An 18,597-nucleotide genomic window follows, 5' to 3' on the forward strand; every position below is an offset into this window, starting at 1 on the left:
CTCTGCCCACTGGCCCTCGCCAGCAGCAGCCAGGCAGCCCAGCCCTGTGGGGACAGAGCCCTGAGGGGCGGCAAGGGAGCATGGCAGCAGGCTTGGGGGCTGACGTGCCAGGGCTGGAAAAGGCAGCAGCCAGAGGGCCCTGGACTCTCTGTTGGTCAGACACCTTGGCCAGGCGGTACAGGGTGATGGGCTGGGGAGGCCTGAGCCCTCTGGGCAGGTGGGCCCCATACCTGTCACAGGACGGGGCCACACGCAGCAGCGTCACGACTGCATCACCCGGGTGTGCTCTGGTGAGAGTCAGCAGGGCCTCATCCAGCCTGTGCTCGGCAGAATCATTGGCCAGGAGCCATTGGTGAATGTACCTCACCATGGCGGGCACCTGGAGAAGGCACGGGGAGACTTGGAAAGCTGCCAGAGGGAGCAATGTCCCCAGGGTCCCCAGAGAATGCTTCCCTTGCTAGCGCACTGCCATGGCCTCAAAGGCTCCCAGGGACCAGCAGGCCTGGCTGGGGAAGCCACGGGACTCGTGGGGGAATTGAAGCCTGGCCCCAGGCTGCTCACTTGTTCTGGCCTGGCAGCACCCTTCTCCAGGAGCAAATCCAGCAGGGCGGCACTGGTCTCATGATTGAGGAGCTCGGAGTGAGCTCTGAGCCCAGTGCCCATGGTGCTGGTCTCTTCCCGCCGGATGCTCCGGATGAAGTCGCAAAGGAGCTGTAGGAGAAGGGCAAGAAGCCAGGGATGTTGCATGGAGTGCTGCACACACGGTGCTGGGCTGAGCAGGGACAGCAGGCCCAGCCCAGCTGGGGGTGGCTGCAGGTACCTGTGCTGTGCTGCGGAAGCGGCCACGGCTGGATTCCTGCCCTTGTGTGCGCTCCAGGGCTGCATCTGGCAAAGAGCGAGCGCAGCCAGAGCTGAGGGGCTGCGGGAGAGGCCGGAGAACACAGCCCAGCCCTGCGCTGCTGAGGCAGGGAGAGCCTCGGGATGCTCCAGGGGGATGGAGCACAGCCCCTGCGGGCTGTCTGCCCGGTCCCTCTTCCGTCCTGTCCCTGGGCATTTCCCCGGGGGATGGGATGGGATGGGATGGGATGGGATGGGATGGGATGGGATGGGATGGGATGGGATGGGATGGGATGGGGCCAAGTTGGCTGCAGGCTCCAGCCCTGCAGCCCAGCTCTGCCACTCACCCTCCTGCGGTGGAAGGACGGGCACCGCCTCGGTCCCCTGTGCTGGGGCAGCTCCAGGGCCTTCGTCCTCCTCCTCCTGATCCAGCCAGACCACCCTGCGCACTCTCGGCGCTCTCTGCTCCATGTTTGCGACTGGAGCGCGGCCCAGCAGCGAACCCAGCCGGTGCCGCTCCTGCAGGGCCTCCTGCGCCTTCCCTGCGGGCGGGACGCGGCTGTCAGAGCTCGGCCCGGGGCCAGCAACGGCCCCCGAGCGCCCCTCAGCCGCCCCGGGCCGGCCATGCCCAGGCGTTCGCTCTTTGGAACGCGGCACGGGAGGCTCGGGGCCGGTGGCCGCGCTGTCGAGCGGCGGAGCTCGGGCCGGGGAAGCCCCAGCGGAGGCGGCGGGAGCGGCCGCACCGCCTGCGTCCTCCGCGGGCCCCGGGAGGAGCCGGGGACGGGGACGGGGACGGGGCCGGGGCCGGGGTTGGGGCCGGGGCCGGGGCCGGGACTGGATCCTGCGTCGGGTCCGGGGCCGGGCTCGGACCAGGCGGAGCCGAAGGGCGGCGATGCCGCCTCCGCACCAGGAACTGACGCCCGCCCAGCAGCGCCACCGCCAGTACGGCCAGAGCCGGGCGGAGGCGAGAGCGCGGCGGGACGGGCGGGGCCGGGCACGGGGCAGCCCCGCCCGGGGCCGGGGGCGGGCCGGGGGCATGGCCCGGCCCGGCAGGGGAGAGGGAGGCGGGGAGAGGAGAGGGACGCCGGGCAAGGGACCCCGGGAGAAGAGTGCCCGACAGTGGGAAGGGGAGAGACAGAGAAAGAAAAAGATAAAGAGAAAGAAAGAAAGAGTGCTCTAAAATATCTGTTTTTCTGCTGCTGCTGCTGCCGCTGTCGCTGCTGCTGCCGCCGCTGCTGCTGCCGCCGCTGCAACTGAAGCACCGGGGCCGTTCGTCCCCGTGTCCGTTCCCCGCTCGCCCCACGAGCCCCACGTTCGAGCCCCGCGCGCCCCGGGCACAGCCCCTGAGTCTGTCCAAACACGGGAACTTTGCAGCGGTGAGCCCAGATGCAGAGCCCTCACTCCTGCACACTGGCACAGCAATCCCCTCGCTTGCTGCTCTGCATTGGCCTGGCTGAGGGGCAAACACTGTCGGGCCACCTTACCTTGCTGTAGGATTCCTACCTGAGCCCAGCACTGCACTTACATCTCCAGTCTTGCCTTCCAGTAAAACCAGGGGAAGGAAAACTCTGTGTGGCTCTTGGTATTTTCAAGTGTCTAAAAATCACTAAGTCACCGATCTTAGAGGTGCGGTGCATCTGGAATTCCTGGGATGGAGAAGTAGTGCAATATGGAAAAGAGGAGCATAGAAATAAATAGAGGAAAAGATCTTGGATTGTTTCTTTCATTTTCATTTCCCTTCTGGAAAGCTGTTTCAGTTTTCCAGGAATCTTCTCCTGTCTGCTCTTCCCAAGAATGTCTCATGGAGAACAAGGTCAAGCTTCTGTCCCAAGATTTGCCAGCAGGAAATTATGCCACTGGTGAAATTTTCATGATGACTGTGCTGGCTTAGGGCAAATTTTAGGAGGAAACCTCTAAAAGGGGTCTGTTTTGCAGAGATAGCCAAAACCTCCACAACGTTGTGTAAGTTGTAAAGCCGGTATGTTTATTATTACAGCGCTGGATGCATGCAGAGATTACTCTCCTTAAAAGGCATGCGTACCTCTGGGAACTTCAGGTCCCTTTTTATCCTCCTCTCAAGTACATATCCATACAATTTCACAATAGGTTCATACATATTCATTTTTACAAATTTTGCGTGACATTTGCCACTAGTTCTTATCAGAAAGAATTCTTAGGTCAGGTTGACCTGCTTTCACAGCAGTCTCTCTCTGTCTCTCTTTATCACCCTCTGTCCCGTCCCTCCCCTTATCTCTGTCCTTCACTGAATCAGGTTCCCTGAGCCTAGGCTTTGCAGTCAGGCTACATAGCTATGTTTTCTAACCACAGACTCAAAGATGTACATTTCACCTAAATCAAAATGGATTTCTACTCTGGAAAATTTCTACTCTGTCTCAGAAGCACTCCTCCCTCTGTCCCTCACACGCTGGCCCTGCCTGGCGTTCCTCATCCCTTTCCCCACCGCTCTCCTGCCCTTCCCCTCTGCTAGAAGGCGGACAAAGCTGCCTTGGACAGCAAAGTCAATCGCAGCCAGTGTGAAGAGAACATGGAGGAGCTGGATGAGAGGATGCAGGAGTTGCAGAGCCAGATTTCAGGCCAGGAGCAGCACTGGAACAGTACCCAGCAGCAGTTCAGCGATGCAATTGAAGACAAGGTGAGGGGTACCTCGTCCCCACCACGAGGAACTGGCACCTTTGGGACTTGACAGCCTGAGGCAGCATCCCTCTGAGGATCCCCCTCCAGGCTTTTCCCTGGAGAGCTCCACATCACATCCTGGAGCAGCTGGCTGAGGCTGTGCACCTGTTCACAGCTGGATCGCCTGGAGCTGAAGACTTTCCGTAAACACCGGGAGGATTCATGGAACAGGAACATGGAGGAACTCAAGGATAGGCTGTTGTGTGAAAACGCTGCTGGGATTAAGAAGTGAGTGCAATGGAGATTCTGATGGCTTTGGGGACAGTGATGGAAACTGCTCCTGCCAGGCAGGGCTGTCACACACCATGCCCTGAGCTGGGTCGTGCCCTGCCCTCCTGGCCGTGCACACGGGGGAGCTTTGGTGCCAGAGAGGGGCTGAAAGCGCTGCAGGGGCTGCTTGGGATGGTGGCATGGGTGCCCGTGCCCTTCACCTGGCATCAGCCAGCACCTTGGGGATGGGGAGAAACAGGCTCAAGAGCCCACGGTCACCCTGCAATGGCCGTGCCCCTGTGCAGTGAGCTGCCCAGCAGCTGGCTGCTGCAGGGTGCTGCTGCCTGTGTGCTGCAGGGCTGTGGGCCCAGGAGCTCAGCCAGCCCTCTTCCCTCCCCCTCCTTAGGCAGCTGCCAGTCCCTTTCTCGTGCCTGTCCTGTGACCGCATGCTCAGCGTGCAGGTTCCTGGCCAGTGAGTAGCACCAGTGCCTCGGGGGCAGCGGGGCTGGCATGGGGGGAGATGGGTGCCAGCAGTGACCCGCTGTGCTGGCACAGGGGGACAGTGTCTGCTTGGGAGGGGCTGATGTGGGGAGCCCCCTCTGCAGCCCTGCCCATCAGCAGGGGCTGTGGGGGCTCATCCCAAGGGCTACAGGCAGCGGGATGCCATGGGCTGCAATCCCATGGCTTTGGGGGGCTGCCTCCAACAGGAACAGGTTCTTTGTCTCCTGTCACACACCTGTGACTCCTGCCCTCCCCAGGTACCCCGAGACACTCCCGTATTTGCAGCCCATGCCCCCCAGCACGGAGCCACCGCCCAGCCAAAGGTGAGGGCCCTGAGGACACATCCCCAGCGCCTGGGGTGCAGAGCAGCCCTGACACAGCAAGGAGGGCTCTGCACCTGGGCTGGGGCAGAGCAGCCTGGGGGGACGGGGCAGGGCAGGGGAGCAGAGGGCAGCTGTGGAGGGCCGGTGCTTGCCCCAGGGCTGGGGGCTTTTGCATTCCTTGCCTTGCACTGCCCTGTCTGGCCCATCTCTCTGTCCCAAGGCTGCTGAAAGCACATCTGATGAGCTGCGTCTGTTTGCAGTCTGAGCTCAGGCTTGGAGGGCTGTTGGGGAAGATGAAACAGGAAAGCCTTATAAATATGATTGCCTGGCAAAAGATTTTGAGAATATGGAAACTATAAGTGAGATTGAAATAAAAGCTTCGAGATCCCTTAGTTACTGAACAACGGGAAAACAACGGTGTGGCTGGCTGAAGGTAATCCCCTTTTGATGAAACAAGACCCTCTGCTTGCAGGCAGGTCCAAGGGTCCCAGCAGACCCTGCCAGCTTGGCAGAAGGGGTCCAAAGAGGAGTTTTTAGGGTTTAAAATGTAGCACAGTATGGTAATGTAGTGATTCTTATAGGCTGTATGGAAATGCTATAGGATTTGTATCTTGTACTAGATTGGTTAAGTGAGAATCAGAATATTCAACACAGAAGATGATTTATTGTATTGTAACGGGAACTTAGCTCTTACTTTTCTATGCTCTTAGCTCTTAGCTCTTACTCTTACCTCTTGTCTCTTAGCTCTTGCCTTTTATCCTCATACCCCTTTTACTCTCTTATGCTTTTACTCTCTTACCCTCTCATCCTCTCTACCCCTCTCTTCTCTCAGGCCTGCTCTGAGCTGTGGCTGGCAGCTCCAAGCAGGGCCCTGCACCCACACCCTTTGCAATAAACTGTCCATGACCTGGCTTCAGAGATCTCTCATCTCCGTTCATCCCGACCGTGCTACCCCCGTCAATCCTACAGACGGGGATTGGGTGCCTCCTGTGAAAGGAGTTCCCAAAACCAATCCCTGCAGCTGGGACAGCCCAGCTCCTGCCAGTTGGTGTCCTGTGCACAGGGACCTGCCTGGTGCCATGGCCAGCACACACGGCCATGGGGACAGAGCCAGCAGATGCAGCCTGGTGGGATGGGCTTGGGGCTCCTGCAGCAGGTGGACAGGAGCTGGCAGGGACATGCCCCTGCAGGCAGCACTGCCAGTGCCCTCCCTGGCACAGCAGGGTGGTGCCCTGCATGCCACAGGGCTGGGCACTGAGTGTCCTGTGCCCCATCCCACAGGAGGCCGCTGGTCTGTGCCAGTGTCCCCAAGTGCTGCAGAGCTCTGGGGACCATCAGAGCAGCAGCTCCACGATGCAGAACATCAAGGCTTCCCCACATACAAGTGCACAGCTGCAGTGTCTCCTGGTACACAACAAGGTAGGTGTGATGAAGGTGGGGACACAGAATGGTGACTGAGGCTTGATGGCATCGCTGACTATCCAGGGGGAATCTGTGCCTTCAGTCTCCAGAGAGACCTGAGTTGGAATATTGGGGTGTGCTGGACTGGACCCTGCATTGCAGCCAGCTGCCCTCTCCTCCTCAGCCCAGTGTGACCCTGCTGCACCGTGATGGACACATCTCGAGGGGCCGTAATGACCAGCATCGTACGGCGATCAGGACACAGGATGCGTCAGGTATGGCTCTGTCAGGGCAAGGGGGTCAATGACAACAGGGGCTGATTATCTGCAGGGTGCCAGCTGGGGGATGAGTAGGGCTCTGTGTACAGAGCTGGGTAATGTAGCCTGGGTATTTTGCGTCTGGGGTAAGAAGGAAGGGGCAGAATGGAGCAGGAGGACTGGCACATGGGGCAACTGAGCTTGGAGCTGGAGTAACGTGGGAGAATGGCCATGCCCAGTGTGGGACAAGAGCTTGAGTCCTGGTGCGCTGGGGCCAGCACCTGTGGTGGCTCACCCTTGCCCTTCACGCCCAGGCCCTGCCGCCTCAGGAGAGCACGGCCAGGCACAGCTCCTCGACAGGTCTCATGGGCCCCAGGGCTCGAGCAGCCTCTGCAGCCCCGCCAGACATCAACAGCCCCCGGCCAGCTGGAAAGGACTCAGCGCCCAATGCTCGACCTGGGACATCTTGTCCAAAGCGAGAAACGCCTGTGACAATTGTCATAAGGAACTTGACTTTTTACTTGTATAAAGTTATTAAGTTAGTTGTAGATAGTTATTAGGTTAATAAAAACTGTTAAAATTCTAGGCAGAGCCTTGTCTCACAGCCTGTCTGTCCCTGGGCTCCCTGGTGCTCCTTCAGCTCCTTCCCCCCTGCTGTGGCTCTGCCCCCGGGCTGAGCAGATGGAGCCCCGGGCCGGGCCCTGAGGCCGCTGCTGCTGCCGCGGCGCCTGCGGGGCAGCCCTGAGGCTCCGGGCCGGCTGTGGGAGCAGGAGCGGCGCTGCAGAGCCCGCGGCCCTCACGGGCTGCGAAGGCACGGGCAGATGGCCGTGGGGCCCGGCTGGCACTGCCGGCGCTGCTGCTCTCGGCTGCCGCCTGCAATCCTTACAGGCAGCCCTTCGGCCGGCTCAGGAGCCGCTCGGAGCCGTGCCCGAGGGCTGGCCCCGACCCCCGGCCCCCAAGGGCACTTGTCCCTTCATCTCTGCACTGCCACATTCCGAGCTCATTTGTCAGCTTCCTCCTGCCCTTCCTTTCTGCGGGGCAGTGTTAGGGGCAGGCCCAGCGGCTTTCCTCCCGCACGGCTGCAGCCCCTTGCCCACAGCTCCCTGGCGGGAGCCAGAGCTGCTTTGCAGCCGGGCACCCCCGCCGTGTCCCGCAGCCCGGGCCGGCTCCTGCCCGCTGCCGGCGAGGCCCCGCGGCTGGGCCCGGCCATCCCGGGCCAGAGCAGCTCCCTGCCCGGGGGAACACAGGGGGACACGGGGGATGTGAAATACAAAGCTGTGTGTCGTGTCAGGTACACACAGGCAATGTGTGTATTTGTGATTGCGACATGTGTGGAGACCGACAATGGGACAGTTCTGAATTCTAATAATAACTGAGGAAAGTAAAGCATGGAAGAAGTCCTTTGAACCCATCTTTTGTTTGCAATTAACCTTGGTTGATTTAGGAGCATTAGCATTAAAGCATTAAAAATGTTGCTTTTTGCTTGTAGTTAATCCTTAAAGAGTTCTGCAATAATAACCTTTTGAAGTATAATTTTAGAACATTGCTCGTATCCTTGAAACTATAGCTTTGGAATATATATAAAGGAAACATGCTTATCTCATGCCTTAATAAAGCAGAGAAAAAAGCTTGAGAAAGGAAGATGAACATCACCTCAAGGATTTATGGTTTCAACCAAGGGAAGCTGGACACCACTGTTGTTAGATTTATAGTCTTTGCAATTAAAAGGAGGACCCACATCTGGAGAGCTGGACCTCACCAGATGGGATTTGTCTTTCTTCTTTTGGAAACCGGACCACCACCATCTGGGAATACTCCTATTGGGATACATCCTGAGAAAAGCTAAATCACAATAGTACATAGAATTGTGATCTAAAAATTGGGAATAGAAACTGCTGATGAGTAAGAATTGGAATAGAAACTGCTGAGAAAGCTGATCAGTACCCCTATAAATACCTGTAAGACTCAACTATGGGTGTGCAGTTGGAGGGAAAACTTCCCCGACTGTAGACAGTGCTGTATTGCTCATACTTTACCATATTAATTAATAAATTGATTGCTGCTTGAACATTGGCCTAGTCAAGCTTCTTATTTATACCATCCATAACTGTAAAAGGAAAACTTCCTGCTGAACTGAACAAGACTAGACAGAAATCAAGGCAGAGCCATGGTTTGTCAGGACTTGCTGCATCCTAATGAGCCCCCGTGCATTAGGAGCTGAGCCCTGGAACCTCAGGGCCTGAGAAGAGATTGCACAAACCTTTCCAGAAGTCAAAGTCAGAAGAAAACCCCAAAGTGTCTCAAAGCATGAATGGGTCCAACTGAGGTCCATCCCAACACAGGCTCCTCATGGACTCCTTGGAGGTGACAATTGGAGGCCAGGATGGACCAAAAACTTCTCAGAGTCTCAGTGTGGAAAGGAAATTCCAAACTACCTTAAAAAATCTGAGTATCTCCAAGCATTACTGAGCCCCACTGAGTGTCAGTACAAAGCTCTCCAGGGACTCATTAAAGCAGATAATTGGAGCCATGATTGCACAAACCTCTCACAAAGTCTGTATCAAAAGGGAAACACCAAGTACCTTCAAATAACTGAAGTAACCTGTAGTATTAATGAGCCCCACTGAGTGTTGTTACTGACAAAGCCTCTCCAGGGACTAATTACAGCAGATAATTGGAGGCCATGATTGCAGAGACCTCTCAGAGACTGCAAGGCAAAAGCCAAAGCCAAAGTCCTTTGAAAAAGCTGCAGTCCCTGCAGGGAGCATGAAGGAGCCCCCAGGGCCATTGCTGAGCAAGGCTCCCCAGGGACTCCTTGCAGCAGATCCTTGAGGCCACTGGGATGTGGGCTAGGGGGGGATGCTGAGGGCAGCACAAGGGGCTGACAGTGCCCAGCCTGGCTGGGGCTGTGCCAGGAGGCCCCAGGGCCTCAGCACAAGGTGTCTCCTCCCAGCCCTTGCTGGCACAGACCCTGCTGTGCCCCAGGGCACCAAGACTTGGCTTCTCTTTGTCCCCACCTGTCATCACTGCCTGCAGTTCTCTGCTCTGCCTGGGGCCTGGGGACACTTGCTCAGTTGTGTCCCTCACTGGGACCCATTACAAGTCCAAGAAAGTTTGGAGTTGGATTCTGCCTTGGAGTTCTGGAGAGGTTTCTTCAGCTCCCTCTCAGGGACTGATGTTCAGGGCCTGAGCACAAAGCCCCAGAGGCTGATTAAAGTCCTTGTGCTGTGTCTGTGCTGCTGAGCTGGGCTGGGCTCCTGGCACAGAGGCAGCTCCTGGTCACCAAGAAGAGCTTCAAAAGCACATTTCTCTGGATGAGCAGCTCTTGTGCCAGCCCAGCAGGGCTGGGGCACTGCCTGCAGCCAGCGCGGGCACAGCCCAGAGGCACAGAGAGCTTCAATCAGTCAGGGCTGGGAAGGGGCTGAGAAGTGCCTGGGGCACAATCACTGCCAGCCCTTGGCACAGGAACCTCTGGCTGCAGGACAGTGCAGCTGCAGCTCCTGGAGCCATCTCCTCAAGCTGGAACATGCCAATGCCTGCAGAGCCTGTGAGTACAACTCTGGGTATTTCTGGTGCAGGGGAGATGAAATACTCATGAAGTTCTGACATGCTGAGGGGTTCTGATCAGTCATAGACTATTTCCAAGACAAGGATTTTAAAAGAAAAGAGGATATTCCTAAGACTTTGTATTCAGTTTCCTACTATTGGACCATGGCAGCAAGGAGTTGATAAATATTAAAGGTTGATTAGGAATTATTATTATGTATGCTGACAAGAGCTTGACACATCCAAACTGTTGCTTTTAGTGACCAGTAGGTTCACAGGAGATCCCTAATGTGCTTTCAGCCACTCTGCCCATGGACAGCAGCAGCATCACCTTTGCTGGAGCCATCAGGCTCAGTCTGAGCTGTCCTTTCTCCAAGCTGCAAACAGAACCTGCCCCCAGCCAGTGCCCTGCAAACAGGCAGGGTTCTGTGGGGCCAAGGAGAGTGCACAGAGATTTGGGGTCTGTGGGTGCTGGCAGGGAGAGATCAGGCACAGGGAAACACCTGCAGGAGGGAAATCTGCAGGAAGCAGAGAGGAGATAAGGCAATGAGAGAAAACAAAGCCCAGCAATGCTGTGGCAGGGAGAGTTTAGAGATGCCCACAGGATCCCCTGCAGTGCAGCCCCTCCCTCTGAACAAGCCCCCTCCCTCCTGTGCCCCAGCCAAGCCTCTGCCCTCAGGGCCGGGGCTCCAAGGCGTGCAGCCCCTCCTGTGCAGGCAGAGCTGCAGCAGAGCCGTGGGGCAGCTCTGCAGCCCCGGGCCCAGTTCCCTCTGCAGAGCACAGGGCTGGGAGCAGCTGCCCGGCCCTGGGGGCTCTGGCAGGGGGCACAGCTGGCTCAGGGTGACGCTGTCCCCAGTGCTCGGCTCTGGGCAATGCTGTCAGTGCAGCCAGGGAAGGAGCTGCATCTCCCACAATCCAATGCCATCAGAAGGACACTTGGAAGTCTCCCTGAGATTTCAGTCCAAGCTGCGAGCTTCAATCCAGGGTGCAAACCTGTCCTAGAGCATCTCTGAGTTATGAGATTGATGGGGAAAGGCAGAGGTGTTGTGACACTGAAAATGCTGCTGGGTTGGTGAAATGAACAACGTGAGTCCTTGGCTACAAATGTGGAGCTGGGCTGTGGTGGAAACATCTGCTCTCAGCAGTACCTGGGGGAATTTTAAAGGGAAACATGGAGAGGTGATCACCCTCCAACTGGCAAAGGTTAAACCCCAGCGAAGTTCTGAACAGGTCAGAATGACAGGCAATGTCCACTAGTTCTCCACTTATCACTTTGCCTCTCAGAACATGCTCTCTATTCCCTAAGGGCAGTAGAAATGTTGAGGGTTTCTGATATTCAAGAACACCAGCAGAGGTATGGGGAAGCTTTAAAGTAAACACCAGAATTCTTAAAAACAGAAGTGTATCTATGTGTGTTCCATGGTAGGTGTATGGGAAAAGGCTTTGATTTTGGTTACAGGTATCTCCTCTAACTCTTCACTGTCCTTTCTCCATGAACAGGTGCCCATGTGCAGCCCCAGCAAATGTCCAACAGCAGCTGCATCAGGCACTTCCTCCTGCTGGCATTGGCAGACACGCGGCAGCTGCAGCTCCTGCACTTCTGCCTCTTGCTGGGCATCTCCCTGGCTGCCCTCCTGGGCAACGGCCTCATCATCAGCGCCGTAGCCTGCGGCCACCACCTGCACACGCCCATGTTCTTCTTCCTGCTCAACCTGGCCCTCGCTGACCTGGGCTCCATCTGCACCACTGTCCCCAAAGCCATGCACAATTCCCTCTGGGACACCAGCAACATCTCCTACACTGGATGCGCTGCTCAGCTCTTTTTCTTTGTGTTCTTCCTCTCAGCAGAGCTTTCCCTGCTGACTGTGATGTGCTACGACCGCTACGTGTCCATCTGCAAACCCCTGCACTACGGGACCCTCCTGGGCAGCAGAGCTTGTGCCCACATGGCAGCAGCTGCCTGGGCCAGTGCCTTTCTCTATTCATTGCTGCACACGGCCAATACATTTTCCCTGCCCCTGTGCCATGGCAATGCCCTGGGCCAGTTCTTCTGTGAAATCCCACAGATCCTTAAGCTCTCCTGCTCACATTCCTACATCAGGGAACTTGGTCTTATTGTGGGTAGTCTTTGTATAGCTTTTGGCTGCTTTGTGTTCATAGTTTTCTCCTATGTGCAGATCTTCAGGGCTGTGCTGAGGATCCCCTCTGAGGAGGGATGGCACAAAGCCTTTTCCACCTGCCTCCCTCACCTGGCTGTGGTGTCCTTGTATATCAGCACTGGCATATTTGCTCACCTGAAGCCCCTCTCCATCTCATCCCCATCCCTGGATCTGATGGTATCAGTTCTGTACTCGGTGGTGCCTCCAATCCTAAACCCCCTCATCTACAGCCTGAGGAACCAGGAGCTCAAGGCTGCAGTGTGGAGACTGATGACTGGAAAATTTCAGAAGCATTAAACTGCTGGCCAGTGTTTGCAAATCACTCGTAATAAAAGTCATATTTGATACTTCTTCTTGGTTTCATTTTAGAGTATCTTTACCTTTGTTTTACTTTTTTCTTATTGTCCACAAAGAAATGTAATTGGTTGTGTCTTTGGTCATTTTGTTTCTCTCCACCTTCCCTGTGGCCACAGACTGTGTCAATGAGGGGCTGCGCTCTCGGTGCCTTTAAATGAAATGGTGCCCTCTCCCAACCAAGTTTTCTGCAGAAAACTGCAGAAATTTTCAGCCCTTTTATTGCCTTCTCTGGAGCTGCAGCAGCAATGTCTGTGTGCAGAGCTGGGGCAGATCAGTGCTGGCCCAGCAGCTGTGCCCAGCAGCAGCAGCAGCAGCAGCACTTGGTGTTGCCAGTGCTGCTGCCGTGGCCCTGCCCCGCTGGCCTGGTGGCCCTGGTGTTGCTGCAGGGCCTGAGTGCTCTCGGGGCCGGGCACAGCCCTGGGGGTGGCAGTGCCGGGGCTGCAGCAGGGACAGGCCATGGGCACTGCTGGGGCAGCGCTGACGCCTCAGGCCAGGCCCTGGGGGCTCCAGGCTCCTTGCCCAGGCTCTCTCAAGAACATGGCCAGGCCAATGCTCAGCACAGAAACCCCCGTCAGCAGCCCCAGGCTGGCCGTGGGCAGGCTGGGGGCAAACAGCATGGCTGGGGCTCTGCAAGGGCCCTGGGCCAGACGGGAAGGAGCAGCAGAGCAGGGGCTGATCCATGCCCAGTGCGCTGCACAGCCCAGGGCAGCGTCCCAGAGCGTCCTCATGCAGCTGCCAACAACATCCCCCCTCTGCAGCCCTGGCCTCTCCCCCAGCTCACACAGGTGCCCCATCCTTGCAGGCACAGGCACGGCAGCACTGCCTCAGCAACCCCTGTTTGCATTGCACACAGCAGGGCCAGCACCCCCATGCTGTTGCTGTGGGGACATGAACCTGAGGGAGCACAAATGCCATCAGCCCCTGGGGCCAGCAAGGCCTGCGGGACACCAGGGAAACCACTCAGCTTTGTCCTGGCCTCTGCACTCAGCCAGAAAGTTTGTTCCCATCAGCTGGGAGTTTCCTGTGCCACTGCAGACGCTGTTGCTCAGAGCCAGGGCTGCCTGGCAGCCACCCACAAACTGCCCTGAGCATTTCCTTGCCTTCACCTTTGCTTTCTTTCCTCTTTCCTAATCCAGATTTCTTCCTCTTGCCCAGCCCTGTTCCCTCCCCTGCAAACAGCCCATCCCTGTTTGCCCTTTCCTCTCTGGCCCCACTCCCCATTGCAGTTCCTGACCTGGCCCCTTGGGAACGTCCCTTGGGCAGCAGGATCATCCTACAAGTGCTTCAGGAATTGTCTGCAGGCTCCTGCAGTGCCTGCTGCTGCTCCCTTGCCAGAGGCACCCCAGGCCAGGGGGGCACATCTGGGCTGCTCTGTCTGCCTCTGGGGCTCCCTATTCTGGGCAATGAGGAGGAGCTGCAGAGGCTCTGCAGGACTGACAGGATGGGCTTTGGGGCGGCCAGGAGAAGCTGAGGGACCTGGGCTGCTGGAGCTGCTGAAGAGGAGGCCCAGGGCTCATCCTGCAACTGCTCTAAGGGTGCTTTCAGAGAATCCAGAATCAGCAAGGCTGGAAAAGACCTTGGAGATCATCAAGTCCAACCTATGCCCTGACACTGCCTTGTCTCCCCTGAGCCTCCTCTTCTCCAGGATAAACAACCCCAGCTCCCTCAGCCACTCCTCACAGGACTTGTGCTCCAGACCCCTCCCCAGACTTGTTGCCCTTCTCTGGACACGCTCCAGCCCCTCCGTGTCCTTCCTAAATCGGGGTGCCCAGAACTGGACACAGCACTCGAGGTGCTGCCCAATCCTTGCTGAGCAGAGGGGAAGAATCCCTGCCCTGCTCCTGCTGGCCACACCATTCCTGATCCAGGCCAGGAGCCATTGGCCTTCTTGGCCACCTGGGCACACTGCTGCCTCATGTCCAGCCTGCTGTCCATCAGTCCCTGCAGGTCCCTTTCTGCCTGGCTGCTCTCCAGCCACTCTGTCCCCAGCCTGTAGTGCTGCAGGGGTTGTTGTGACCAAAGTGCAGGCCCCAGTACTTGGACTGGTTAAACCTCATCTTTTTTGGATTTGGGCCCTGGATCCAGCCTGTCCAGGGCCCTGTGCAGAGCCCTCCTACCCTCCAGCAGATGCACACTCCCAGACAACTTGGTGTCACCCCGGTTCCATGAGGCCCCAGAGTGTCCTAATGCTCTCCATGAGGCCTGCCAGTGTCACAATGTCCCTTTGGTTCCATGAGACCCCTTGGAGTCACAAAGTCCCTTGGATCCTTGGGTCCTGCAGTGTCACAATGGATCCTTGGTTCCATGAGGTCTGGCAGTGCAGCAATGCTCTCCTTGGTTCCACAGTGTCCCAATTGCCTCTTGGTCCCAAGGGCCACCACTGTGTCAAACATGTTTCCTTCATTCCAGGAGTCCCTGAGGAGCAGCCCTGGCCCCTTGGTTCCATGGGGCCCTGCAGGGTCACAATGGCCCCATCATGACACCAGGTCCTGCTCTGTCACAATGCTCTGCATGGTTCCACAAGGCCCTGCAGGGTCACAGTGGCCTCTGTGGTTCCATGAGGCCTCAGAGTGCCACAATGAATTCCTTGGTGCTGCAGTGTCACAATGGAGCCCTGGTGACACAAGATCCTGCAGTGTCACCAGGGACCCTTGGTTCCATGGGGCTCCACAGTGTCACAATTGTTCCCTCCTTTCCCGGAGTCCTTGCAATGGAGCAATGGCCCCTTGATTCCATTGTCCCCAGGCTCTCCCAAGGGTCTCCTTGGTTCCGCAGTGCCACAATGGCCCCTTGGTTCCACAAGGCCCTGCAGTGTCACAGTGGCCTCTGTGGTGCCACCAGGACCCAGACTGTCACCATGGACTCCTTGCTTCCATTCAGCCCCACAGTGTCACAGTGGCCCCTTGGCTCTGTGCTACCGTGTCGTACACAGTGTCACCATGGTCCTCTTAGATCAGCCAGACCTGTCAGGTGATCCCTGGGAGACCAAGGCAGCCATACCTATTTTGTGTTCCCTTGCTTCCAAAGGGCCCTGCAGTGTCACAATGGCTCCTTGCTTCCATGATGTCCCAATGTGTCATAATGTCCCCTTGGTTACACAAGTCCTTAAGGATCTTAATGATCTCCATGGTTCCACAAGGCCCCACAGTGTCCTAATGGTCTTTGGGTTCCATGAAGCCTGGCTGTGTCCAATGGCCCCTTGGTTCCATTGGGGTCCAGTAGTGCAACAATGATCCCCTTGTTTCCAGAAATTCCCGTAGTGTCACAATGTCCCCTTGCTTCCATGAGGCCCTGCAGGGTCACAATGTTCCTTTGGTTCTGTGGGGCCCCACAGTGTCACAGTGGTCTCCATGATTCCATGGGGCCTTGCACTGCCACAATGCTCTCCATGGATCCATGGTGCCCCGCAGGATCACAACGGCCATTTCGCTCCACGAGGCCCTGAAATGCAGCAATGGCCTCTTGGTTCCACAAAGCCCTGCTGCTTCACACTGGCCCCTTGGGACCACGTGGCCCAACAGAACCACAATGATGACCTTGGTTCCACGAGGCCCCACAGTGTCAGAGTGGCCCCTTGGATCCATGGTACCCTGCAGGGTCACAATGGTTGCATGAGGCCCTGAAGTGTCACCATGGTTCCACAGAAAGGAAAGCACGGAGCCCCAGTGTTTCAGGGGCTGATGAACAGCAGCCACCAGAGGCCAAGACCAGCCAGATCTGTCTGTCCTGGCAGCTTTCATCTAGGAGCAACATAACAATAAATATCTTGGATACCGTATCTTGGATATACAAATTTTGGGGGCACAATCCCGATTTTAGCCATGATCATCTGGATGAGACATCCAGTTCTTTCCCATAGGACGGAAAACACAGAGCCCCAGTGTTTCCAGGGCAGATTAGAGGCGGCCACCAGAGGCCAAGGTGAGCCAGGCCTGTCTGTCCTGGCAGCTTTTGTCTGGGAGAAACTCTTGCATATAGGGTATTTTGGTGAAGTACCAATTTTGGTCATGGGTGCCTGGGCAGGACAGATGGTTCTTTTCTATCTGAATGAAATCTCAGAGCCCCAGTGTTTTGGGGCCACATGAGAAGTGACCTTCAACATGTTCAGGTCAGTTGAGCTAGTCTGGCTAGGCGAACCAAACCTGTTACCTGTTCCCTTGGATCCACAAGGCCCCTCAGTGTCATAATGGTGGTGTCATATTGGATCCTTGGTACCATGAGGCTCCACTGTATCACACTGGCCCCTTGTTTCCATGGGGCCCTGCAGTGTCAAAATGGTTTCCTTGTTTCCATGGAGCTGCACAATGACACAATGGCCCCCTTGGTTCCATGAGGCTGCAGAGTGTCTCAATGGCCTCTTGATTCTTTTGCGGTCCTCAGGATCCCAGGGGCCCCTTGGCTGCAGGAGGCCCAGCTGTGTCACACTGGCCCCTTGCTTCCATTGGGCCCCAAAGCATCACAATTGTCCCACCCTTGCTTCCATAAGACCTCACCGTGTCACAGGGGTCTCCTTGGTACCACAATATCACAATGGACCCTTGGTTCAACAAGACCCTGCAGTGTCAAAATTATTTCCTTGGTTCCACTTGGTCCTGCAGAGCCCCTTGGTTCAATGAGGCCTTGAAGTGTCACAATGGGCTTCAGTATTCCATGAGGCCCTGCAATGTCACAATGAAATTTTGGTTCCATGGGGTCCTGCACTGTTCCATGAATCCTTAGTTCCATGGGGCCCTGTAGTGTCACAATGGACTCCTCATTCCATAGTGCCACACAGTTTGACAACTGCCCCTTGGCCTGCCAAGACTCCACATTGCCAAAATGGTTCCTTGCTTCAATGAGGTCTTGTAGTGTCACAATGGACTCCTTGGTTCCATGGGGACACAAAGTGCCACGATGGCTCTTTGGCTTCATAAGGCCTCAAAGTAAAAATGGCCCCCGTGGTTTCACAAGGCCATGCTGTTTCACAATGGACCCTCCACTCCATGATGCCCCAGAGTGTCACAACAGCCTCCTTGGTTCTGCACTTTAAGAATGCCCCCTTGTTCCCTTGGAGCCCCACAGTGTCACTATTGTGCCCTTGGTTCCATGAGGCCCTGCAGTGCCACAATGGTCCTTTGGTTCCACGAGGTCGCATGTGACACAATGGTCTCCTTGGTTCCATGATGCCCCGGGGATAGCATAGCAGTGGTCTCCTTGGTTGCATGAGACCTTGCAGTGCCATGATGGTTCTTTGGTTCCATGGGACCCCATGTGTCATAATGGCCTCCTTGGTTCCATGATGCCCCGTAGCACAGCAATGATCTCCTTGGTTCAATGATGTCCTGTAGCACAGCAATGGCCTCCTTGATTCCACGGTGTCAGATTGGCCCCTTTGTTCCATGGAGCCCCACAGTGTCACTGTGGTCCCCTTGGTTCCATGAGGCCCTGCCGTGCTACAATGGCCCCTTGGTGACAATGGGTTCCAAAGGGTCATAATGTTCTCCGTGGTTCCATGAGAGCCTGCAATATCCCAATGGATCCTTGGTTCCAAGGGGGCCCGCAGTGTCACAAGGCTGCCTTAGTTTGACGAGGCCCTGCAGTGTCGTAGTGGCCCCTTGGTTCCATGAGGCAAAGCAGAATCAGAATGGCCCCTTGGTTCCATGGAGCACCACAGTGTCACCATGGTCCCTTGGTTCCATGGAGCACCACAGTGTCACCATCGTCCCCTTGGTTCCATGGAGCACTATGGTGTCACCATGGTCCCACTGGTTCCACAGGGCCCCACAGTGTAACAATGGACCTTTGGTTCCATGAGGTTCCAATGCAACACAATAGACTTTGGTTCCATGAGGTTCCTCAGTGTCTCAGTGGCCCCTTGGCTCCATGTGGCCCTGCTGTGTCACAGTGGCAGGTGGTTCCATGAGGCCTCACAGTGTCAAAATGGTCTCCTTGGTTCTGTGAAACCTTACAGAACCACAGTGAACCCTTGGTTCCAAGCAGCCCTGCTGTGCCACAATGGAATTTGATTCCATGAGCTTTCACACTGTCAACAATGGTCTGAGTTCCACAATGTCACCATGGATCCTTTGTTCCATGAGGTTCCAAGTGTCACAGCTGGATCCTTGGTTCTGTCAGCCTCTGCTGTCACCAAATGGCCAAAATATCAGAATAAGACTCCTTAACACTAACTTGGTATTTGAGAGAGCATCATTTATTCAGGCCTGAGGTCCAGTGAGTGGACACATGATTCTTATATACATAAGTGTATATATATAAGTGTATAGCTTATATACAGTCACTATGTGTATAATGAAATTTACCCATTTCCATAAA

The 18,597-nt window shown here is 56.2% G+C and overlaps 3 protein-coding genes across 3 annotated transcripts in view; 2 read left to right on the forward strand and 1 right to left on the reverse strand.

The window, feature by feature from the left end:
• The window catches only part of LOC143692689 (uncharacterized), a 365,642-nt gene that overhangs the window by 320,730 nt on the left and 26,315 nt on the right, over positions 1–18,597 (forward strand).
• The window catches only part of LOC143692600 (uncharacterized), an 81,706-nt gene that overhangs the window by 41,415 nt on the left and 21,694 nt on the right, over positions 1–18,597 (reverse strand). The gene's annotated exons all lie outside the window — the stretch shown is intronic.
• Positions 11,293–12,225, forward strand: LOC129132358 (olfactory receptor 14A16-like). The gene has a single exon (XM_054651435.2). The coding sequence runs from the start codon at positions 11,293–11,295 to the stop codon at positions 12,223–12,225; it is 933 nt and encodes a 310-aa protein (XP_054507410.2).

Source organism: Agelaius phoeniceus, assembly GCF_051311805.1.
Source record: "Agelaius phoeniceus isolate bAgePho1 chromosome W unlocalized genomic scaffold, bAgePho1.hap1 SUPER_W_unloc_2, whole genome shotgun sequence".
NCBI classification, from domain to species: domain Eukaryota; kingdom Metazoa; phylum Chordata; class Aves; order Passeriformes; family Icteridae; genus Agelaius; species Agelaius phoeniceus.

Excerpts from the sequence above, each read along its gene's own strand:
- LOC129132358 (XM_054651435.2), top strand. The coding sequence starts at position 11,293 with ATGTCCAACAGCAGCTGCATCAGGCACTTCCTCCTGCTGGCATTGGCA.